The sequence below is a fragment of the Plasmopara halstedii genome, assembly GCF_900000015.1.
Source record: "Plasmopara halstedii genome assembly, contig: Scaffold_614, whole genome shotgun sequence".
In the NCBI taxonomy this organism is placed as follows: domain Eukaryota; phylum Oomycota; class Peronosporomycetes; order Peronosporales; family Peronosporaceae; genus Plasmopara; species Plasmopara halstedii.
In genome coordinates this window covers 290,291-314,521 of record NW_020187532.1, presented here as the reverse complement: position 1 = coordinate 314,521, position 24,231 = coordinate 290,291, and the positions used below count along the sequence as shown (strand labels likewise).

Here is a 24,231-nt window from a genome sequence, read left to right as displayed (position 1 = left end):
CGCCTTCCTCGTCATCCCATGCGGGAAAAGAGGTGTCAGACTCATAGTCGACCACATCGTCAACGAGGCCACTCGGCGATGATAGCGTGCGCGGAGCGCGACGTTTGTGGTCATCGAGCTATACATCCCTCGGTGCCGCGGACGCACTGTCCGACATCGCACTGCGTGCGGGGGATGAAGATGGGCTCTCCCCGTGCTCGCTGTCAGAACCAGCGAGACTTGATGATTTTAGTGTCGTGGACATAGGGCTCATTGATCATGGAAGTTGTTAAACCCCAACAAATTGAGTTGCAGTGTCTGACGGACACGCGAGCCTCATTGAGGCAATAATCGATTAGAACTGTAAATGCTCTCATTCTTTATGAAGGAGGGTGTAACGGGCCCTAATAACAGAGGGGGTGTCTCACGAGATGTGCATGATGTGACCATACAGAATACGGTATGGGGCTAGGTAGCCAGTAGTTATGCATGTATTTGGATTTTACTATATATATTTAGTATATTTAGGAAAAGTTCTAAATTTTGGATTAAAATAAAAATAAAAATCAGTTTGGGATCTAAACCGAAGAGTCGATTATCCTTGGGAAGGCAATAATCACTCTTGGAGTAAGGGGATTGCGACCCGCTAACTCATACTTGGTTCTTGTAAAGAACGAAAGGTCGATGACCTATAGTTAGCTTCCTCAAGCGTTTTGCTACGGCAGCCCAGCTGCAGTTCAGGCTGTGATTACTCTTGAAGTGAGCGAATTGCGATCCGCTACACTCCTACTGGGTCTAAGTATAGAACGAAGGTCGGTGACCTTAGCTTTGGTTCCTCTAAGCGCAAAGCTACGGCATCCGCGCTGCATTATTTGCCTTGAGTTCAGGTTGTGATCACTCTTGGAGTAAGCAAATCGCGATCCGCTACACTCGTACTGGGTCTAAGCATAGAACGAAGGTCGGTGACCTAAGCTTTGCTTCCTCTTAGCGAAAGAGCTACGGTAGCCCCACTGCAGTGATCCCAGCGGGGTGGTGGGAGGGTGTAACGGGCGTTACGTAAGCTATCGAGTGAATGTACACATAAAACTGGGGTCCATCGAGCGATGCTCAAAAAAAATACTACGATGAAGTATGATGTTAAGTCGTTGATACCCACAGGGAAATGTCAGCCTCACACTTAAAGATTTTGAGTTAGACATCTTTGAGGCGGCAGGTGGGCCCATTTGTGTAGAGAGAGATCGAACTCTCATATGTGAACCCTCCTCTGTGTGAGAGACTGTCGACAAATGTTAATCAATCGTCTTGGTTATCGAATTAAGGTACTAGAAAAGACAAGAAAAAGTTAGATTGCCGACTGCCAAAACTCCAAGCATAAAGCGCTTATATTGCGGTAGAATATCGTGAATGGGACAAGTAAACAGTATGATTTAGATGTGATAACTTCCAAACAGGCTTGGACTTCACCTAGCTTAGCAAACCACAAAAGACCTCTCTGATAACTTCAGTATTTTGTGAAACCTATATGTAGTATCATCTTTCGCGTCTCTTCACATGCTATCTCAGCAACTCTTCTGTCGCCATGGTGAGCGATAGCCTATCTTTGAGTCCACAACTGGTGCTATGACACTTTGTTTTTGCCTCTAACAGGGTCCCAAAAAGAAAATCAAAGCACCCAAGAAGACTAAAGCGGAGCTAGAAGAGGAGCGGCGCTTGCAAGAGGAACGAGAGGCACGACTGCGGGCTGAAGAGGAGAAGCGCCTTGAAGAAGATCGAATCAGAATTGAGGAAGAGGAAGCTCGACGCTTAGAGGAGAATACTAGGAATCGTCAAGCTGAGTTGGCACGTCTAGTGCACGAGCACAAAGAAGCCAAATCGGGTCTGAAGGCCAAAGCTGTGCGGCTTGCTGAATTGTTGCGCATGCAAAAAGAAGCCAAGGATTGGGAAAACTACCTAGCATGTCAACCTCGACCGAACGCAGAAATCGAAGTTGACATGAACTCCTTTCTTCACTCGTGGGAAGTTGATACGACCACTTTACAATTGGACTTGCCCGCTGTCATCACCGCTTGCGAAAGTGCTACGGAGGTCATGGAGGATCTGAACTTTGTAGCTGCAAACGCATGTGCGACCAATGATCACGCACTCCAAATGCAGTGTGCACGCTTTCTATCTCAACTTCAGAAACTTGTTGTTGAAAAGGTTGATGCTGTTACTGCTCGAGTTCTTCAGTACGCTGATGAGTTCGCGGACGTGACCCCCAATATGTCAAATAATATCAATTCACGTGGCGAATTTAAATTAGCGAGTGCTTCTTCCAAATCGGGTTGTGTACAAGTTGGGCTGTGGGTCAATCTATTTGCCAAAGGGTTGTCGCGCACTAAACGAGTAGAGTTTGTCGAGCTTGGTGCCACCGTTGACCTCCCTAAAGCTGTCATTGCTCAGTCACTGGCACTGCGTGTGGCATTTTGGCCGTTTGATACTTTTTCTTCTGTTTCAAAAGGTTTCGGAAATGATATAGCACTGGGTGGAGTCTTCTCGCTCGAGTTAATGGCTGTGCCAACACCCCCGAAGCGTGCTCGCGGCTGGATTATGCGGGAGATCCCCAGTGCGCGAGATCAGCTCAAGAGACTACACTATCCTTTGGATGGTATGGTGGCTTCTACTGCATTGCCAATCAAAGCTACTTACACCGTGCCGAAAGACGTGTTGCTCGAAACAAAAATTAATCAAGCTGCAAGAGTTAAACCTCGAATTGGCTGGTGGGATACCACGCAAATGCAATGGGCAGAAGAAGGTGTGAGCGATGTTGTTTACCAAGAGGACACTCACTCCGTCAGCTTCAGTACATTGCACCTTACTCACTTGGCTTTACTTGTTCGACGCGATCGCAATTATCATAAAAGCTCGTGGTCATTATGTATGGTGACTAGTCAAAGACAAGATGAGGATGCTAGATTTGACTACAGTCAACCCGGAGATAATGAGCTTGGAGATATGCGTGCTTCTCTTACGCTAAGCACGGCAATGCTTTCCCGCATTCAGTTTGAAATCACGCCTTTTGGTGTCCAACTCGTCGAACCCGACTTTCCGCAACTCGAAGCCTTGCGGAAAAATGTGCTGCCTCCTGGTGAATTGCTGGTACGACTTGCACATGCTGGAATTGATCTATGTCCTCCACCTGAGATGAACGATGTTAGCGGAGAAAGAGGTGAGGGACAATCACCGCGACCCTATTGTGCAACCAAGTTCAAAACATTTGAAGACCGTGTTATAGATGAGATTGCTGGTGTTTCAGCCGGCGTTGAAATCACCGATGGCAACGATAATGCTGGCAGTTGCGGGTTAGCAGCCACATACTGGCCAGGAGCGATTGGCAATAGCAAGCAGATCGTATTTTCTGTCAAAGAGATATCGTGGCCCTACATGTCTGACGATTACGAAGGCAATCAAGAACCAACTGGAGAGGATGAGAGTACTAGCATTGCGATCAGCACTGAGCGCGTTTTGGTACTAGCTGAGGCTGACGAAGAAGCTAAAGGAGGGGGTGTAAAGTTTCGATTGGGTCGTACGGATATTTGCTATGGAGAAGAAAGAGATAATGAAGACATTTACAATACGCACGTGCATCTTCGCCAAGCGTTGGACGAGATAATGTCACCGGATGCTCGTGACCGAATTGACAATTCACACGTGCTATTTGAAATGAATCTGCAGAAGATGCTGCGTTTGCTTCGCCTTTTTAGCTTTTCGCAGCCATACTTGCTGCCTAAAGAGGAAGATGAGTTTGAAAAGGATCAAGATACTGGCGAGCCAGTCACAGAATGTCTTGTGAAGGAGAAAGAAGGCACTGTAGACCTCGATAATGCAACAAGTGCCGAGGTTGAGACAAAATCAGAACTTGTACATGTTCCCATCGAGACCATATAAACAACAATATTTACTTATTTTGACAATTCAGTTAAAATGCGATGGGATTCCGAGGTGCGTAACAAATTCAGCATACCCGCCTATATACTGACCGTCTAAAAAGATCTGAGGCACACTTTGAACAGGTTTGCCCACTATCTGCTGTAGCAGCTGAAGTGAAATATCTTTGGGGACGCTCACTTCATCAAACATCCATTTGCGCTCGCGAATAATGTCTTTGGCAGCCACGCAGTACTTGCACGTTGGTTTGGTGAACAATGTGATGCCCTTCTCACGCTTCGTTAGCCTTAGCAGTTTATGCTCGGGCTTTGGCAATGGATTGTCAAACCTTAGGTCCTCTATCTTCATATCGTGCATGTCCAAGTGCAATCCGCACTCTTGGTGCTTGCCGTTGAATCTTCCAGCGCGATCGTTGCCTTTGTCCGCATCTGTCACGGGCCGACTAGAATGAGCATCACCGACACTCTCATATCCCAGCGCCTTGAGTGGATGATACTCAAGCTGATTTATAGTCATGTACTGCTCTATTTTATCCTTGCTCCAATTTAGAATAGGGCAGATCTTTAGTCGACCGTCGTACACATTAACTAGCTTCATTTGCTGGCGGTGCTCTGTTTGGTCAGCGCGCACACCCACAAGTAGCACAACAGCGCCAAGATCTTTGAGCGCACGCTGCATGGGCTCCACTTTACGCATGAAACCATACTGGCGATGCGCTTCAGGCGTCTCATGCTCGTACAGCTTCCCAAAAAGCGCTTCCATGCGCGCTGGGGTAATTTTCGACTGATATACACATACGTCCAGGTCCAGCAGTTCCGTTAGGTGTGCCGCAAATTGATACGTCTCCTTAGGCAAGTATCCTGTGTCTATCCAAACTACGGGGATGTCCCTGCTCACACCGCGGGTCAGATGTAGCATGACAGTAGATTGAATGCCAAAACTTGAGCTTAGTACCGTTCGTTTACCAAATGTATCAAATGCCCATTTCACGATTTCTTGCGCCGTCAGGCCATCAAACTGCGAATTAAGTGCATCAGCGTATGCATCTAGCGAAGAGTACAGAGACCGATCAAATACAAGTGTATCCATATTGCCACGTCGTGTAACAGTTGTATTTAAAAAGTGAATACAGTAGATCTTGCCGAATTAAATTGTCCATGGAAAACAGTGTATTCAATCTCTACCAAGAAGGCCTTGCGCCTGATCACGTCCTTCAGCTGTGCTATTTGCGCCGCCCTGTATCAAGAAAGATGCGGTTCGAGCAGACCAACATCGAAGATGAGTTTGTGTTGCCCCGACCAGAAGTAAACTTGGCGAGTCTACTGCCACCCACCGATTTTTCATTGGATGATCTCTTTGAAATTAAAGCCGCCGAACTAAGTCTGGATAAATCAAATGCAGCATCCTCTAGCCGCATTTCAATTGAAGAGATTCGCGAAAGTGCAAGGCGGCATATTTCAAAACCTCAGCATACTCTAGCTGAAGAAGTGCAGCAGTGGTTTGCGCTGCTTGAAAGTGATTGGATTCAGATTTACAGAGGCATACCATGTGACCAGGACGACTCCGTGACAACCGTCACCGCTGCTGCTGTCATACCGGATATCGCGGACGTTTTTTGGATGCTGGAACACTGCCCTAGTGACGCTTATATCAGCTTTGTGTGGAATCATCTTCTTATATCACTTCTACAACAAGGGGTACGCTCGAACACGTTAGACCATCAGCGTCTAATGGCTCTTCTAGTTGCACATCACTCGTTTAAATCCCTTGCTCCAAAGGATTTCCGCGCGAAAGTACGGGCACGAAACTTTCGGCAAATTGGCGATGCGTTAGGTGCCCAAATCGAGCTCAATCTTATAGCGATCTATCGAAGACAACGAGATGCTGCAAAGTAAATACTTGCTTATCACTGACCATCACTCTGTTAAACAAATTGAAGTTTTCGTAATAATAATTAAGCACTCGCTCATTCCGCATTTGCGCGAGCGAACGAGTTCAAGACACTTGATATGGAACGTGCTGGCGGTAATCTTAGTCACGAATTTGGCAAGATAGGATTCGCGAGCAAAGGTATTCCTACCAAAGGAAAGTTTAAGCTTTCTTTTTCAAAAGATTTGTTACCGCTGAAAGCGAGTACGTAAGCAACTGTACACTTCCTGCGCTCGCATTGGTAACTTATGCCTTTTGTCGCCGCACAAATTAGAAAAACAACTGAATCAAGAAGCTAAACCTAAAGCGAAGTTCGTGACGTCATCAGGGGTAGCCATGGCGATAAACAAGAAAAGTAAGGTAGAGATGTAGCAAATGTATTGATTCACACGACTCGCTAACAACAGAACTTGTACAAGAAGGTACAACAAAGTCAAAGACGAACGGCTTCGCAACCAGTAGCTTCATGCGGCAGCCTGCGAAGGATAGACTACCTAAGAAATCCTTAGGATTTAGTTTTATGAGATTCCAGCCCAAGCCAAGTGGTCCCGCAAATCCAACTTGCACGTCGCCGAAAGCGACACAATCAGCACTTGCAGAAGCAAAACCATTGCTGGGCAGATTAGCCATTAACGCAGTGAAGAAGAAAAAGTACAACTCTACGGTGGATACTGCAATGAAGAAAGGCAAATTTAACAATTTTCAGCCGCAACCAAAAGGACTGCTGCCATTTGCAGCTCGTTCAGGGACCGAATCCTTCAACTTGAAAAAAAGGAAGGCATCTCAAGACAAGAATTGCTCATTTCCGAGCAAAAGTGCACGTGGATATACTTGCTTAGCGTTGTCAGATACTATTTGCGACAAGGAAAAGAGTAGCGTCACTACGGCTAGAGCCAACGCTAAAATGACTGGAGACACATGCTCTGATATTCAATCAGGTGGGCTGAAGACAAAGTTAAATTGCGGATCACTTTTGAAGAAACGAAGCTTGCTGGCGACCTCAACAGTGGCAGCTCCGGGAACAAAGCGGAGCAAGGCTCCGGTCGGTATGCCTTCCGCTGCGATAACAGCAAGTTGTATCTCTAAAGAGTCAAGGGAAACGGTAAATGAAGAAGTCAAAGCAAAGTAAGGGCAGGCACTCATCACGAATTCAATAAGGGTAACATCTGACGAGCTTATTATCGGCCATCTTATGAACAGAAAACCTTTAGTTGATGGTTATGATGCCAATGCGGATCAAGCTCCAACTGCTCATGATTTTGAGCAAATCTCTGTGTATACTGCTACTGATGGACACGTTCGTGCGGAGCTGAATGCTGTGCCGTCTGAATCACGAGAAGAGTGGTACGATCGTTTCTTATGTCACGATACTCAATTTGACCTAACTTTAGTGGTCTTAGTGGAGCTGATGAAGAGCTTGCGATTATTATGATGTGCACAATGGTAAGTTCAGACACAACCTAATTTCATGACCTATCTCAACTTTATGTCAGGACGATGACAAGGAGGAGGAATTTATGATCAAGGCGGGAGCGTTACAGGAAACAACTAATCGAATGGGGCTTGAGCAACGGTTTCTTCGAAAGCGTCTTTTGGATGTTCATGGTAAGAAGTCGAGACTAGTGGATTTACAGTACTATTGACCTCAAAGCTTCTGATCGCAGCTGACGTCAGCGAGAGTCTGCTCGACGCCCTAACTGATCTTATGGTTGAAGAGGGTGGCATCGGGATCGATAAAATTAATTTTGACATACATGTCGATGTCGATAGTGGCGACGCGTTTCCGCATGAGGATAGGAATCAAGTTTTTTAATAGTGAAGAAAAAAATAATTCAGTGGCGAACATATGCTTTCACGAACGTTTTAAAGGCTCTGATGTGTTAGGAGTACACCACTAACGTCGGAACATAACAAAGCACCATTAGTCACTATCAATTCGCATCGATACACATACGATGCTTTCTTACCTTCTTAAATTCTTCGAAGCTGAGTTGGTCATCTCCGTTAAGATCTGCCTCGTCGAAGCATCGATTTGCAGTGATTCGAGCAAGTTCCTCGGGTGAAACACCCATTCTGAAATCAGAGCTGCCCGTCGTCTCATTCATAACCTTGAAAATGGATGTCATATAATTGATCATCTCTTCTTTCGTGATACATCCGTCACCATCAATGTCATATAGCTGAAAAGCCGCACGAACTTTGTCGTCCACGCTTGATCCAGACAAGATTGAAAGTCCACTAGCAAGCTCACCAAAATCGACAGTATTGCTGTTGTCTGTATCAAACACCTGAAAAAGGCGACGAATTAAGGCATCAGCCTCTTGTCGCTCTCCGTGAGACTCGTGTCCCCCTGCTAATCGAACGATTTGATCAAAGCACTTCTTAAATGCCGCAAACGACAGAACACCGGAAGGAGCAGCCTCAGCAAATATTTCTAGCAAATCGTTAACCTCATAGGTGTCTAGCTTTAGTAATTGTCGAAAATGCTCCAAATTTGAGCTATTCATAGTTAGAGCAGATGCTGTGTGTGGTGAAAGCGGTGTATCATCATTAATTCGCTTCAAATCTTGAAACTGATCAAGCAAAGAAGTAACAGAGGGAGAGTCCATGGTGACTAATTGGGGATCTTTATCAATATTTCGCACCGTTCTCCTCGGTGATTCGGGTGTCATTGTGGCTCGAATGAGCTCTCGAGAAGGTGAGTCATCTCTAGGTCGCGCGCACGTGAGATCTTCAGTAGCTATATCTTCAATTAACTGCTGACCAAAAATGCTAGTCGCAGCTGCTGCAGGTTTTATAAATTCTGCTGACTTCGAGTACCAGGCGACAAACTCATCAAAACTAAGTTTCCCATCTTTGTTCAGGTCTGCTTCCAGAAAGCATTGTTCTGCCGTGATTTTCGCCAACTCCTTCGGCTGCACCCCCAGTTTTACATCAGTTCCTGGGCTAGCCTCGTACAAAACCTTGAACACACTGGCCAAATAGCGTACCATTTCATCCAAAGCGATAAATCCATCTTGATTGAGATCATAAAGTGAAAAAGCTGCCCGTACTTTTTCCTCCCGAGATCCGGCACAAAGTACCGATAACCCACTACTCAGCTCACAGAAATCGACAGTGCCACTGTTATCCTCATCAAAGATAACGAAAAGTCTGTTTAAAATTAGTCGCAATCGTGCCAGGCTAACTTCATCGATTTTATACTGCTCATCAACAAGCTGTTCAAAACACTCTTCAAAGGCCTCGCGTCCCAACGTTCCATCTTCTGAACAACGGTTGGCAAAGATTTCAAAGACTTCGTTTGCCGTGTATTTCTCCAAATTTGTCATATGTTTAACCACATCCAGGCTGACCCACTCGGGCACATTTCCTTCAACCGTTCGCGCTTGTTGATGCTGTTGATCCACTTGCCCAACATTTTCTACTGCTTTTGACTGCATGAACCACTGACGAAATTCTGCAAACGAAAGCTTTCCATCCCTGTCCTGGTCCGCTTCGGCAAAAGCTTGCTCTGCTGTGATCACGCCTAATTCTTCGGGTGTCACGCCCATGCTTGCTTCACTGTCAGACTTCATCTCAAAAAGTACCTTAAATACAACTGTGAGGTACAGACGCATTTCACCCAGCGAAATGTATCCGTCATGATTTAGATCATACAAATTAAAGGCAGTGCGCACCTCATCAGTGTGAGGTGTTCTACAAAGCATCGACAACCCTCGCACTAACTCTTGAAAATCAACTAAACCATTCTTGTCCGCGTCAAATAGATCAAATATACGGTCCACTAGCGTGCGCAACCTGTCTTTGGTATGTTTATGCCCAGACTCGACCTCGAAAAGGCCAAATGCCTGTCGAAATGTCCCCCTATCCATGGTGTTGTCTGCAGCGGTAAGTTTACTGAATGTGTTCAAAGCTTGTTGAGTCGAAAACGATTTAAGATTGGTCAGGCGCCGCACTTCACGCAATGAAAACCATTCTGGAATATTATTCTGGAAAAGTCTATACATGTAGGCGACATTGGCTCGTGTAAACCACTTGCAAAACTCTAGATAACTCAAGCGATTTTCTTGAACGAGATCGGCTTCATCAAACGCTTGCTTAGCAGTACGCGCAGCCAAATGTTCGGGAGAATCACCGATGATATGTTGCAGCCTAGATGGTGATGCCTCCACCAAAAGTCTAAATACAGAAGTTAGATGTCGCGTCATTTCGTCAATTGAAATGTACCCATCGCCGTTGTAATCATAGAGCGAAAATGCGGAACGAGTTAATTCCTCCGACAAGCAGCCGAAAAATACTGAAAGGCTATTCACGATTTCGCTTAAGTCGACAACTCCATTTTTGTCAACATCAAGCAGGTTAAAAATACTATTGAAAAATATATCAATTCGCTCGTATCCGTCCAATTTTGTGTCTTGTATTGACGAAATAATATGCTGACAAAAATGATCAAATGCCTTTCGTGACACGTATCCCTGCTCATCGACGCATTCCGCTAGTGCGTTTAGTGCCTCCATAGGTACGCGCGCCTGCAAGTTGGGTACATGTCGAGCTTCTGCTAAATTAACTAATTGCTTCACGTTCTTAGCCACCTCACCAATACTACCCGATCGTTGATACCATAGCTGGAACTCTTTTAGTGTCAGTTGTCCGTCATGATTTTGATCAGCCTCGGCGAACGCTTGTTGAGCTGTGACTTCTCCTAATTCCTCTGGAGTAATACCAAGAGACTGCGTATCCGGAGATACTTGAAAGAGTACGCGGAACACTGATGTAAGGTATCGAGTCATCTCATCTAAGGAGATGAACCCATCGCCATTAAAATCAACAAGCGAAAAGGCTGCTTCTACCTTTTGAATTTCTGTACCTCCGCAAAGAATTGACAGTCCGCTCGCAATTTCTCCAAAGTCCACCATACCTTTTTTATCTTTATCAAACAAATCAAAGAGGCAACCAACAACTGTTTGCATTTTGTTTTGCGTGTCAGGATCTGATGCACGGGTATTTATAGTCTGACCGTTGATAACCTTACGAAAACTTTCATCAAAGGCGCCCCGTGACAAATAACCATCTTCGTCCGCTTCACCGGCAAAAATTTCAAATACTTCTTCCGGTTCATACTGCGCAAGATTCGTCAGTTGCTTCAAGTCGCTAAGTGGCATCCATTGCAGAGGCGAATCGACTATAGCGTTCTTTGTCACGACGCTACTTATCCCTCCTTGCGTTGGAGAGTTGTACCATCTCAGAAACTCATCGTAACTTAACTGTCCATCGCGATTCAAATCCGCTTCGAAAAATGCTTGCTCCGCTGTAACTACGCCGAGTTCATCAGGTGATACACCAGTTTCTCGCTTCATCTTAGGCTGTACTTCGTAAAGCACCCTGAAGATAGATGTCAGGTAGCGTTTCATTTCGTCAAGCGAGATGAAACCATCAACATTCAAATCGCACAGACGTAGTGCATCTTTCACTTTTACGTCCCGTGCGCCGTTGCAAAGAACGGTAAGTCCGCTAGCCAGCTCTCTGAAGTCAACTGACCCGTTCCCGTCAGGGTCAAATGCAGCATACAAGCGACCTGCCACCAATTTTGCACGCATCTTTTCAATTTGAGTACGTGGGCTGGCTGATTCGACAATTTCAAATAAACACCTAGTAAAAGAACTTCGGTTCAGCATCCCTCTTGCATCGGCATGATCAGCAAACCGCTTAAATACCTCCACCACATCAACATTTCCCAAATTGGTCAATTGACGCACTTCATCGAGGTCTAGAGGAGCCGCAATGTCGTTAAAAGATACATGTTCTGGTCGGGTGTACCACCTCTGAAATTCCTTAAAATTCAGTTCTCCATCTTGATTTACATCGGCAACCTCGAAGATTTCACTTGTTGTCGCTACAGCTAGAGTATTCGCTGAAGTCCCAAGCTGCTGCTCACGCGTAGGATCCAATGCAAAAAGCAGCTTAAATACCGATTCAAGGTAGTGCGTCATCTCATTCTTCGAAATAGCGCCATCCTTATTCGCATCATAAATTTTAAATGCAGCCAGGACTTTTTCATCTTGAGTGGATGTGCGACATAATATAGACAATCCACTTAAAAGCTCCTTCATGTTAGCGATACCCTTATGCTCTGTGTCAAATGCGGTAAAAAGTCGATCAATCACTTGCATGCGAGTACTGTAATCTTTTGAAAACGACGGAATGATCTTGCCACAAATTTGCGTGTAGAAGCATTCATCGAAAATGCGTCGCGAAATCCGCTCACCTCCACCAACTGCTGCGCCAAAAATGTTTGACATTTCCTCCAAAGATATTCTCTCTAGACCGGACAGCTTCTTCGCAATCTCGACCGGTATTGATAAATCGTAACCGTTTGTAGCACCCGATAATTTTTCTTTTTGACGAGTGTGCGAATTTTGATGCTCAAACCAAACTCGAAACTCATCAAAACTCAACAGTCCGTCCTGGTTCTGATCAAAAGCCAAAAAACATTCTCGCGTAGTGGACTTGGCAAGCTGCTCCGGCATCATTTCAGTCTTGGCCGGCAGCTCAGGGTGTGCCTTAAACAGCACTTTGAAAACTGATGTCAAGTACAAAGCCATCTCCTCGGGGGAAACGAATCCATCATGATCAACATCATACAATGTGAACATTGATTTCGCTCTGTCGGCTCGACTTCCGCCACAGAGAATCGAGAGTCCAGCACAAAGCTCCTGGACGTTAACTGTTCCATTTTGATTGGGATCAAAAAGCTCAAAGATTTCTTTTAACAAACTCTGAGTTTTCAATTGTTTTTCAAGACTGAGCTGTCTGTCTTTCGCTTGCAGCTTGTTAAAACAACGCATGAAAAGTGGTTGCGAAACGTTGCCATTTTGATCTGCTGCAGCCTGAAAGAAGTCAAAGATCTCGGTTACGTCGTACGCATCAAGATTCGTTAGCTCCTTCATCTCATTCAGTGCGTCTTTTGAAGTAATCAAAGATATTTTGGCGGATGTCGTGGCGCCGTTAGAAGTAGATAAGTCACCTTCAGTGTTTGGAACAGGTGACTTCACACTACTTCGCTGAGCTGTGCCTTGTGTACTGTACCATTTTGTAAATTCATCGAAACTCAGACGACCATCCTCGTTTGCATCAGCAAGAATAAACGCCTCCGCTGCTGTAATATGTGCAAGTTCCTCTGGAGAAATTCCGCAAAGATGTTGCGTTAGTTCGGGGGAAGTCATGAAAATAATTCGATATACGGAAGCCAGATATGTTTCCATTTCATCACGAGAAATAAATCCATCTTGGTTGATGTCAAACAGATCGAAAGTTGACTTGACTTTCTCCTGTTGTGACCCTGAGCATAATATTGAAATACCACTAGATAATTCACAAAAATCGACGAAACCATCGTGATCAGTATCAAATCCATCAAATACCGCCTCCAAAATTTTCTGGAGTTGATCTTTTTCCTCGGTACTCAGCGAGCGATTTGTATTTGCGACATTCTCTTCAACAAGCTCATCAACAATAGAAAAAAAAGCTTCGCGAGACAAAACTCCATCTTCGTTCACTTTCGCCGCAATAAGTTCAAACACATCGCTGGCTGCTCGATCTCGCAGTCCTGTAAGCGAAGCAACAAAATCGGACGTCCCAAAAAAATGGCTAGAATTACTCTCGGGCTGATTTTGAATCACTGAACGTGAGTTCATCATGGATTGCTGGTAGTCTCCATAAACCCAATACCAGCTATGGAACTCTTTTAGCGTTAGCTTTCCATCCCTATTTTTATCCCAGTCATCAAAAGCTTGCAACGCTGTGTAATAAGCCAACCTTTTAGCGTCAATACCAATGAGCTGCCTTGCTGCTGGTGTTGTTTCGTAAATGATTTTAAATACTGCCTTCAGATACGTCTCCAACTCCTGCTGCGTAATATACCCGTCCCCATCACTGTCGATTAGCGAAAAAGCCGCTACAACTTTATCTTCATCTAAGCTACCGCACAGAATAGAGAGTCCGGTGCACAGCTCCACGAAGTCGACCGAATCGCTTTTGTTCTCGTCAAAAGCATCAAATAGCCGATCTAGAAACGTCACGATCTCATAGGTTGCCTTTCGGTTTAAGGTTTTCAAAAGAGCACTAAAAGAACTTTTGAATTCGGCGCGAGTAAGTGCTTCTTTAGATGCACCATTCAGAAAAGCGTAGAGGTCCGACATGCTCAAAGTGGCCAAACCCGTCACTTCGCGCAAAGTACCCACGTCCAAAACTTCTGGTTGCACGTCATTATCACGTTTTGTTTCTTCGCTTCCTCTGCCGCGCTCCGCAGTAATGAGCTGTGTAGGACCAGGCTTCATATACCACTTCCGAAAAGCATCGTATGACAGCTTTCCCTCCTCATTCAAAGTCGAATCATCAAAACACTGGCTCGCCGTCGCGACCCCCAGTTCCGCTGGATTGATACTAAACACCAAAAAAGCAAAAAGAAATGAAATACAGCAGCTAGTTAGCAGCAATAACAAACGCAATACTGAAAGCACCGCAACGCACCTATTATCTTGAAAATGCCTTGGTGACGTTCCTTTAATGACTAGAAACACAGCTGTCAAATATTTCGTCATCTCTTCCTTCGTAATAAACCCATCGCCGTCCACATCGTATAGTTCGAACGTAGAAGAAATCTTTTCCTGACGCTCTCCGCACGCAAAAACCGAAACGCCACCCAGAAAATCAGCCACGTCAACAGTATCTGGACATTCGCTTTGCTCTTCAAAGATATGAAATAGCTTCGTAAACATCTTTCTCGCCTGTGGATCATAGCGTCCGGACTGCGACAAAATCTTCTCTAAACATCGATTGAACGTTATGCGGTCCAACGCACCTGTGGGACACGCTTGTGTAAAGACATTGACAAGTTGTGGCAGCTCAAAGTCCGAAAGGTCGAGATCCAGCTCGTCCTCGGTCGACGCAGCCTCAAAGTGCTGCAAACTGTCAGCATCTTCATCCTGTACGTCAGAAGTCGTCAATATCTGATTCTCGCGTCGATCAGGCGTATTGCGTGTCCTAGCGCCGCGCTTGCGGCTGTGGTGGGCTCGATGTCGATGCTTGCTGCCTCTCCTTACGAATTCTTGAGTTGCAATCGATTCTTTCTCAAGAACAAGGTGAAATGCAGCATTCTCGAATAGCTCAGGTGAGCGGCATAGCAATGACAGTGGATAACAGATGTGGTTTGTGGCATGCCGCACCGCTACGGGCACCTTGTTAGCACCTGGAAACCCTGCAGCAACACACTGCAGTAGCTCTTGCAGTGGCAATCCCGAGCACATCATGATCTCACGTGCTTCATCGCCTAGCAGCAGTGTCACTGCGCTCACATGCGTCGTTTCGTGCGCCATCGTGCTGGTTGCAGGCTGTAGAATTTTTGCTCTATAGATACCGGTAATGTAACGTAGCAAAGGTTCGAGATCTCGAACTCGTAACCAAAGCTTTATATAAGAATAGTGAGTACTATGAAGAAAAGCGAAGGTCAGAATTACCATGGAGTACAGTGATAAAGTACTGTGATTAGTAATCGTGCGATGTGAATCATTCACTTTTAAGGGTAATTGTAGAGGCAATATGGCATCTAGAATAATAAATATATGAGTATATTTTATAGCGAGGAGATACACTAATTGCAATTCTGAATCAATCAGAGCAAGTCTAAATACGACCCATCCATTTTGCGTTAGTCAATGCGACCTCTACTGAGAGGTGTATGCAATGAGGTAAATCACAAAAGTGGTATTTTTAGTTCTGTATATCAAATCATTATCCGACATGAGTAAGTCCGTTGTTGAGAACACTTTGGAGCGTGTAGCCTTTAGTACTCTCCGAAAAATTGTTTTAATCAGATTTTTCAAATTTTGAGAATTTCAAATCCATTGGTGTAGGAATCCATCACGTGCTGAATCAGAACATACGAGATGAATTTTTGAATAAATTTGTGGAACCCGGCAATAATTCTTACCAAGGCAGTGATTGAGCGACAAAAAAATCTTTTAGGCGAAGCACGACGCGAGTGGGGTAAATGCCTTAATTTATGGCCAGTTCTGTGCGCCAAAATGCTATCAGCAGCTGGGAGTATTGTGGATGCTGACAATAAGCTAAATGCTGCCGCCGTTCTTGCGCCTATGCCGGTTTATAGAAAGGATGTACTATAGTCAGGTGTTCTCTGTACAGTGTTATCGGCCTGGTCAATGGGTAAAATCAATTAATCATGAGAGTCAGTGAAAGACCCTCACTGCAAGGAATTTTATATCCCAGAAGCATGTGATCGGCAATTAACCTCAGGAGCTATCCAATTCACTAGTAAGTTCGACCGTCTACTTTTTCATCTGTTTGTGCCCCATTGTATGTGGGCGCAGACCTTTTCTGACCGTACATTAGTCCCTGTTCGTGCAGAGCACAGGTAGATAGATATCCATATCGTATAGTTACGAGCTGTGACCAATAAATCACACTTCAGAGAAAATATGCCAGTAACGACAAATGTGTCTTTGATGCTGTCGAAAACCCATTTCTTATTTGCGTACTTTAAGTTTGGCCTTGGAGCAGCTTCCGCGAGGATCAAGGCCAAATGACTGATCAGGCGATGAAGTGTCCACCTTCTTGCACAACTATTTTGTGAAGTCCACCGACTAGGCATGATTCCACGCCAATCTTCAATGAACAACGAGAGATGATTCAGAAACAAGACGATCGTAGACACGTAGTCGAAGCGACACCGTAAAGTGGAATTTATTTCCATAAAAGAATGGGGTGACGAAGCGCATCAAGAAGACAATTATGGCTTAGACCTGCATAAAACACTACAAAGATTTTTTACTAAATGGTAGGCGGTTGTGGTGACCACAGCTATTTAGTTGATTGATCGCTTAACGAATAAAACTCATACGGCGTTATATCGATATAACGCCGTATGAGTTGGCTTTCCAATTAAGGATAACTTTGCGTATTTGGGTCGCAGGGTCACTCTCTTGGTAATGCAAAAAAGAAACGTCGACCCAATGGCTTCAAGTGCATGGTTTATGCGGAAAAGGTAAAATGTAATCGCGTGCTTGACATGGATAATGCCAGGGACAAAGTGACCAGTTCCGCTAGGCTGGTCAAGCTTGAGGTTGACGGCAATTACTACAAAAAAGCGTTTCTACTGCAATCGACTAAAAAACTAAGAAGACGATGTTTAAATCGGAGCTCAGAACCAAGTGTATCGACAGTAAGATGTAAATGAGCATATGGAAACTGTCAACTAACCAATCAGACTTCGAAATAACGATGTTGAGCAAACACCAAGCGTCAACTTACTGCTGCTGACTTTAAAGCGCACTCTTGGAAGCAGATGGAGCTAGTAAAGTAGCGCTCACCGCTTCAAATATTACAACACGATCGTTTGGTGTTTTGGCCTAAAGTGTAGCGAGCAAGACGAAGACATGAGCCGATATTGATGCAAAGGAGCGTATTGGATTTGAAGAGTCTACAGACGAAAGCGACGACTGATTGACTCCTAAGCGTTCTATATTAAAGATCGCGGGTTTAATGTAAATACTATTCCTGTCCGCGCGACGAGATGTGACGATGATACGGACTTGCCGACAACATATGCCAAGCACTGGAAAGTGATGAAGCAGTCAAGTGCCGTGAAATCATAAGGGGTGAGCTTTGCTGCCATGGGTAGCACCAAACGTGGACAATAAAGCCACGAGAAAAGGATAGATGCAGAATTCAATTATGATGTGACTTTGCCATAAAGCTTGATCATATTGAATTTGCCGTGTGATAAAAATCATGACTTGTCGCAATGGTTTTCGCTCAAATTTGATGACTTCGATACTTATCTACCAGCTGTCAACATGAGCTCGGTCCGAATGGAACATGCAGTGTGTGCCAAATTCGACAGTCAAATGGAGCAGCTGGATGCCGATACTATTCCTCTCAACAGTGCGTGCTGATAGCAAATGTTGATATGGATTTTCCGACTGGAGTCGGCAATGTTCAGTACAGCGAGGCTGCCGTAGCTCTTTTGCTTAGAGAAAGCTTGGTCAGGGTCGGTGACCTTCGTTCTATGCTTAGAACCAGTACGAGTGTAGCGGATCGCAATCCACTTACTTCAAAGGTAATAACAACCTTAACGCAAGGCTAATTAAATCTTCCGTTTAGAACGTAAACTGTATTTCTTGGTTTTATTTATGGCAAAGCCGCCTTTATCAAAATCTTAGTAGTAAACCCTAATTAAATGTATAATTACTGGCTGTTCCAGCCAGTACTGATTTCTAGTTTTGGTGTAGCCGCACCATTTTGTGCTCACACCATACTTGTATCCCGCACCATCTTGTGATCGCACCATCTTGTGTGTCCCACACCCTTCATACTAGGGCATGTGAGACCCTTTACACTCTCCCCCATCAAGATTGTGAGCAATTACAGTTCACATTCAACTGAAGCTTACGTGTCTATGAAACCACAACATCACCAGGACCTCCTTGACGAATTTTTTGCTAATCGATCCCTGTGCCTATAAGACGGAAGACGCTGGTTCCGAGAACGTCCGCGGGCAGAGCCCTTCATCGTCTCCTGCACGCGGTGCAACTTCGGATAGCAAGTCTGCGGCTTCAAAGGAAGCACGGCTCAAGCTCTAGATAATCGAGTAACACGCAGCGCATTGCCAGTTACAGGATCGCACGACCAAGAACACAAACACTGTAACGGAGTTACACGTACCCTGGTATGACAGGGTGGCATACAAAGGAGTGGAATTCACAAGTCGGTGTCATCACACAAAGGTGTGGCTACACCTTAGCAAGAAGCCACTACATGGCTGAACCGCCAGTACTTATGCATATTAATTAGATTTTACTATTTAATCAGGAAAACCTAAGTTTCAGATATGGGTGGCTCTGCCGCAAATAAAACAGATAAACACAGTTTCAATTTTGAACAGAAGAGTACATTTGCCTTGGGTATTCTTGGAGGTAGCGAATTGCGATCCGCTACACTTGTACTGGTTTTAGTATAGAACGAAGAACGGTGGCCTTTAGAAAACTTCTCCAAAGTAAAAAGCTGCGGTAACCCTGCTGCGCTTGGTAGCACTCGTAGTCGATATACGCCTGAGTCGTTATGACTGATTCTTTGTGAGGATAGAGCAATTCTCCTTTTTGTCCCAGGGCATGCGGGACGGGCTAAAAAAAAGAATGGGCACTGAGAGGCTGCACTTCGGTCGATACAGCGTTTTCCTCCCGGGCGGAGCTAATGCTGCAGCTTTCAAGGGTCTTCTCGCCGCCTAACCAGGCATACCGCGTGCGATCGCGTTTCCTTGCCGCCCAACAGAGCAAGAAGGAATTGGTGGACTTGATTCAATAGTTGCGTAGTCTCATTGCCGGTATGGCAGCCGATCCTCTTCCCGAGGCGGTCACAATGACCGTCTTTATGGAGGATCTCCACACTGTCATGACCAAAAAAGTATTCTCTTGCGTGCACCCGTCTTCTATTAAAGAGGCAATGAATGTGGCACAACTTGGTTGGAATGCACATTTTTGCTGCTCTCCGAGCGGGCTTGAGCCGATGGATCAGCTTTGCTGAGGGTGAGGAGGCAGAGCTTCGAGCTGCCGAGCAGCGTTTGAACACCCGACGGTGTTTTGTACCTGTCACCTTCGGACTGGTTGCCCATGCGCAAGGCTCGTGAAGGCTCATCGAGTCGACGTCTCACTTCTCACCAGTATTCTGGCCTGTCACGGGAAAACAACAACACCCAGTAGGCACGAGGAGGCAAACTGGGGGATAATTGAGTTGTGTTGAGCCTCAACTAGGTAGAGAGCAGCAGACCCAGCCTAGACGATCTCCGTGTCTTGAATACGGAGTGAGTATTCAAGCCGGCCTTGCTGGTCGTGGAAGCAACCGTGAAGGGCTTTGGGAAGCCATGGAAGATCCTGATCGACTCCGAGGTGTCGGGCAACTATGATCGTCGCTCCACGATCGAAGGAAGTCAGCTGTATGCTGAGAGGCTAAAAGCGCGGTTGAGAGACATCATCACTGTTCACTTAGTGACGGGACACGTGTCACGGGACCGAAGGTCCCTGTGGGCCTCGGTATCGAGTTTCTTGACTTTGATAGCGTAAAAGCTGCTTACACTTAGACTTGGATTCAAGGCATGACCTTATCCTTGGTATGGCATGGTTTAAACGCCATGAGCAATGGATTCATTGGAGGGTGAAGACCTTGGGCGCTACGCGCAGGTCTCCTGTTGGAGCTTTGGTGAGTCATAAACCCGCCTCTACGAGGAAGCTGAAGTGCTATTGACGCAGGCACTGGACCAGAACGGTCAACGTGCTGAATATCAAAGTATTCGAGTCGACGAACATTGAAGGTGTCGGACAGAAGTTCCGAGCATGGCTCGCGGGCTGAACGTGGAGTAGCATATAATCCACTGAGAGGTGCTCGAGTATCAAAGCAGTTGCTGCATGCCGAGAGTGGGATTGTTGGGCGAGGTTCGAGGCATCGAGGGCGGGGCCTAGTGATGCGCATGAAGTGGCACGTAATCCACTGAGCAATGTTCACGTTTCAAAGCAAGTTGCTGCATGCCAGGAGTGGCATAGTCAGATGAGGTCCGAGGCATCTGTAACTAGGCCCTTCTGATGCGCGTGGGGCACGATATCCACTGAATGAAGACTGCGGATATAGCAGCTTGATGTTGTTAATAACATCAAGACTCCAATTGAACAGGGAGTGGGGACACAGGACGACGCTGAGTGCGTGTTCTCACTGGTCACGACGAGACCTAGAACCTCTATAGATGAAAGACGGCGATGCCGTATGTTATCTGCAAGACGCCGGGCGTCGACCCTGGCCCGGGATGTGCCTACCGTAGACGATAGAGCACAACTTTATACCCTGTTAACGGTATGACAGGGGAGGGAGACGGCGACGTCACCCCCGAGGACATTCCTGCAGTGGATGCTTTTCATGCGCTGGACAAGATTACCTCCGGATGGTTTGTTGGTGCCTTGATGGCGGACATTTTAGCCGAGGTGGTCTTTATACGACCGGAAAAAAAGATTAACTCGTCGTAGCTTCTGAATGAAGTTGTCCTGGAGGACACCAAGAGGGAGCCAAACGCAAGAATTGGATCTTCAATCCTGTTGTCTCTCGGACATATGTCGAAGGGTTTATAGCGTTTAATGATACCAGGTCTCCGATCTCAATGTTTTCAGCTTTTCTTCTGCTTCTTCCGTCTGCATATTATTTATGCATCTTTCAGCCATCGCATCGCGAACGTGTCGTAGGACACTCTGTTTGGTAGACAGGAAGTCATTGACTTCTTTACGGACAGTAAAGGGGCCAGCCCCTCGGCAATTCCCCTCAATCAAGCCCTGAGCCATCGGAAGGCAGTGTCAGCGTGACGCGAGAGTTGTTAAATGTCGGTTCGCATAGAATGGCCTGTAGCCGGCAGCCGCATGTTCTGCATTGTTCAGTGCGAATTCCACAAGTGGCAGCATGACCCCCAGCGCTTCTGCGTCTCAGATGCTGCGAATAACGTCTTCAACAACGCGGTATACGCGCTCAATCTGACCACCGGTCTGCGGGTGGTCCGCTAGTGACATAGTCAACTTGGTGCTCAGCACCTTGAAGATTTTTGACCAAAAAATCCCAGTTGAACGTGGGTCTCTGTCAGAGACAATTGACTCCGGAAGTCCATGTTGTCGAAAAAAATGTTCCACAAGCAGTGTCGCTGTACCCACACTGTCGATGGTGTCCGGCACTGCCGCAAAATGAGCCATCTTGCTCAAAGGGCCCACAAAGACCACCACACCCGTGTTGCCCGCCGAGCCATTCGGCAGGGCAAACACAGCGTGTATACTCATTGCAGCGGGGCTGCCATAGCTTAGCGCTTGAGGAAGCGTAATTTAGGTCACCGACCTTTCGTTATTTACAAGAACCACTACGAGTGTAGCGGATCACAATCCACTACCTCCAAGAGTAATAAGAACCTTAACCAATGCTGATAAACTCTTCGGTTTAAATTCAAAACTGATTTTTATTTTTTTATCTGCGGCAAAGCCGCCTATTTTAAATGTTTAGATTTTTCTAGATATATATAGTAAAAATCTTGATACCTGCATAACTACTGGCTACCTAGCCACATACCGTATTCTTGTCTGGGTGCAGTCACCCCATGCCCATCTCGTGTGACACACACACATCTCTTATCAGGGTGCGTGTAACCCCTTTACACTCATGAAGTGTCAACACCCAGAGGGGACCGGTAAAATGGCCAGCGGCTCCGCCGCATTCAAAGATGGTTTTACACTTTGACACGTTTCACATGTGCGCACGTTTGTGCTCGTTAATTTGTACGGCTTTAACCACCAGTCGTGGCGACTTACAAAGCTGTACGTCTTCTCACGATCGAGATAACCACTATGTGAGGTGTCGTGAGCCTTATAGAGATACGGTAGCTCAAATTTTCATCGCGAGGAACCACAATTCGCGGCATATCCATCAAATCGGTGCTATGATACAGCAACCGTTATTTCACGAAATCGGTGTAACCGTGCGCACAATCGTACCGACATCTTCTTGTCCTAGTTTCCAAACTTCTTGCTCCCGAGAGTATGCAGCAGCGCTACACACATACTGCCACCCGCGTATGCGGCGCGGATCAAATTCGACATTGACGACGTCATCGTCGTGACATGAGCAAGATCATAATTCAGACTGCGTGACAACGCATCATCCAAAACATTCTGCTTTCCTGGTTTAAATTTCACCTTGAGGTTATATTCTGCAAAGATTAAGATCCACCAGGCTTTTCTCTGGGGAAAGTGAGGCGACTGAGTCGCAGTGCGTAAAGACGCATGATCTGTTTAGATCACAAACGGCTTTGAGCCAAGCAGGTGTACCCTGAACTTGACTAGTGCAAAATTCATCGCAGGTAATTCCTTGTCGTGGACTGGGTAGTTCCGCAGCCTTGAGCGGGTAAGATTCGAACACAATCACCCGACTTCGCCCCTCGGCGTCTGCTTGCAGCAGTGCACAGCCGATAGCAAAGTTCGAAGGATCACAGACGAATTTAAAGAACGATCGGGTTTGGCAACACCAGTATTGGTGCATGAAGGAGGCTATCGTTGAACCTGTCAAAAGCTCCCCGTGCTCGGTGTCCCAACACGGTTCCGCATCCTTCTTAAGGATATTCGACAATGGTCGTGCCATTTCCGCATAATCGCGCTATACTTGTGCGACTAGTTGGCAAGGCTAGACCACTTGCGCAAGTCATTTTGTTTTTTTGAAACCAACCAGTCCACGATGGCCTCATCCTCCCGTACTGTAGACGAAGATGTCGTCGAAGTATGTTTGTGCATACGTCCGGTGGGATCTGTACAACTGCGTTACAAGACGATAAAATGTTGCTGGTATATTTGACAGCCCTTGAAACATCACCAGCCATTTCCGGAGCATCCCGATCGAGGGACTTACCGCAGTCAGCGGGACATCACTCGCTCTCGTGAGCAATTGGTAATACCCATGGGCAAGTCGAGTGCACTCTACTTTGTACAGCTAATAAGAACATCCTTCCTAGGAAGTGGCGACTGTGCCGGAATTGTGGCAGCGTTCAGCTCATTGTAAGCGTGGACGATATGCCACTTGCCGTTCGGCTTCTGGACACAAAACGTGGGTGTCGATTGGAGAGACTTGCTCTCACGCACCGTTCCTGCGTCGTGCTACGCGCAGAAGAAGGCGTCAATAACGTCGCACTGCTCCTTGGGCAATGGCCATTCGCGTGTTATGCGGTATTTGATTAACCAAGTCAATCTCATGATGCACGCCTCGGTCCGAAGATAGAACCGATGGCGGGTCTTCGGAGACGACGTCCTAAAATTCCTTCAACAAAGGATTGTACGAATCCGAAAGATTCTACATGATCGAAGATTCAATTCGTGCGCTCAGCACTCTCTTAGTGTCCTACAGAACAACTTCATTCAGAAGCGACGACGAGTTAATCTTTTCTTCCGGTCGTATAATGACCACCTCGGCTAAATCGTCTGCCATCAAGGCCCCGACAAACTCTCCGGAGGGAATCGTGCCCAGCTCAAGAAGAAACATCCACTGCAGGAATAGCCTCGAGGATGACGTTGCCGTCTCCCTGCCCTGTCATACCGTTGAAAGGGTATAACGCTGTGCGCTATCATCCACGGTAGGCACATCCCGGGTCAAGGTCGACGCCCGGCGTCTTGCAGATAACATACGACATCGCCGTCTTTCATCTATAGAGGTTCTAGGTCTCATCGGGACCAGTGGGAACACGCACTCAGCGTCGTCCTGTGTCCCCACTCCCTGCTCAATTGGAGCCTTGATGTTATTAACAACATCAAGCTGCTATATCTA

At 46.1% G+C, this 24,231-nt stretch overlaps 4 protein-coding genes across 4 annotated transcripts; 2 read left to right on the top strand and 2 right to left on the bottom strand.

Annotated features, from left to right (window-relative positions):
* Positions 1-1,558: 1,558 nt before the first annotated feature.
* PHALS_12097 (uncharacterized protein) lies at positions 1,559-3,906 on the top strand (the record flags this gene model as incomplete). Its single annotated transcript, XM_024727573.1, has 2 exons — positions 1,559-1,594; positions 1,627-3,906. 2 exons carry the CDS (start codon positions 1,559-1,561, stop codon positions 3,904-3,906), a joined length of 2,316 nt encoding a protein of 771 aa, XP_024578137.1.
* A 27-nt stretch (positions 3,907-3,933) lies between these two features.
* Positions 3,934-4,668, bottom strand: PHALS_12096 (phosphoadenosine phosphosulfate reductase; the record flags this gene model as incomplete). The annotated part of the gene is made up of 1 exon (XM_024727572.1): positions 3,934-4,668. The coding sequence occupies one exon, from the start codon at positions 4,666-4,668 to the stop codon at positions 3,934-3,936; it is 735 nt and encodes a 244-aa protein (XP_024578136.1).
* A 488-nt stretch (positions 4,669-5,156) lies between these two features.
* PHALS_12095 (uncharacterized protein) lies at positions 5,157-7,648 on the top strand (the record flags this gene model as incomplete). The annotated part of the gene is made up of 9 exons (XM_024727571.1): positions 5,157-5,699; positions 5,767-5,797; positions 5,866-6,039; positions 6,110-6,190; positions 6,243-6,960; positions 7,036-7,179; positions 7,236-7,278; positions 7,329-7,440; positions 7,500-7,648. 9 exons carry the CDS (start codon positions 5,157-5,159, stop codon positions 7,646-7,648), a joined length of 1,995 nt encoding a protein of 664 aa, XP_024578135.1.
* Positions 7,649-7,687: 39 nt separating this feature from the next.
* Positions 7,688-15,209, bottom strand: PHALS_12094 (hypothetical protein, variant; the record flags this gene model as incomplete). The annotated part of the gene is made up of 3 exons (XM_024727570.1): positions 7,688-7,729; positions 7,803-14,277; positions 14,365-15,209. 3 exons carry the CDS (start codon positions 15,207-15,209, stop codon positions 7,688-7,690), a joined length of 7,362 nt encoding a protein of 2,453 aa, XP_024578134.1.
* Between the last annotated feature and the right edge of the window lie 9,022 nt (positions 15,210-24,231).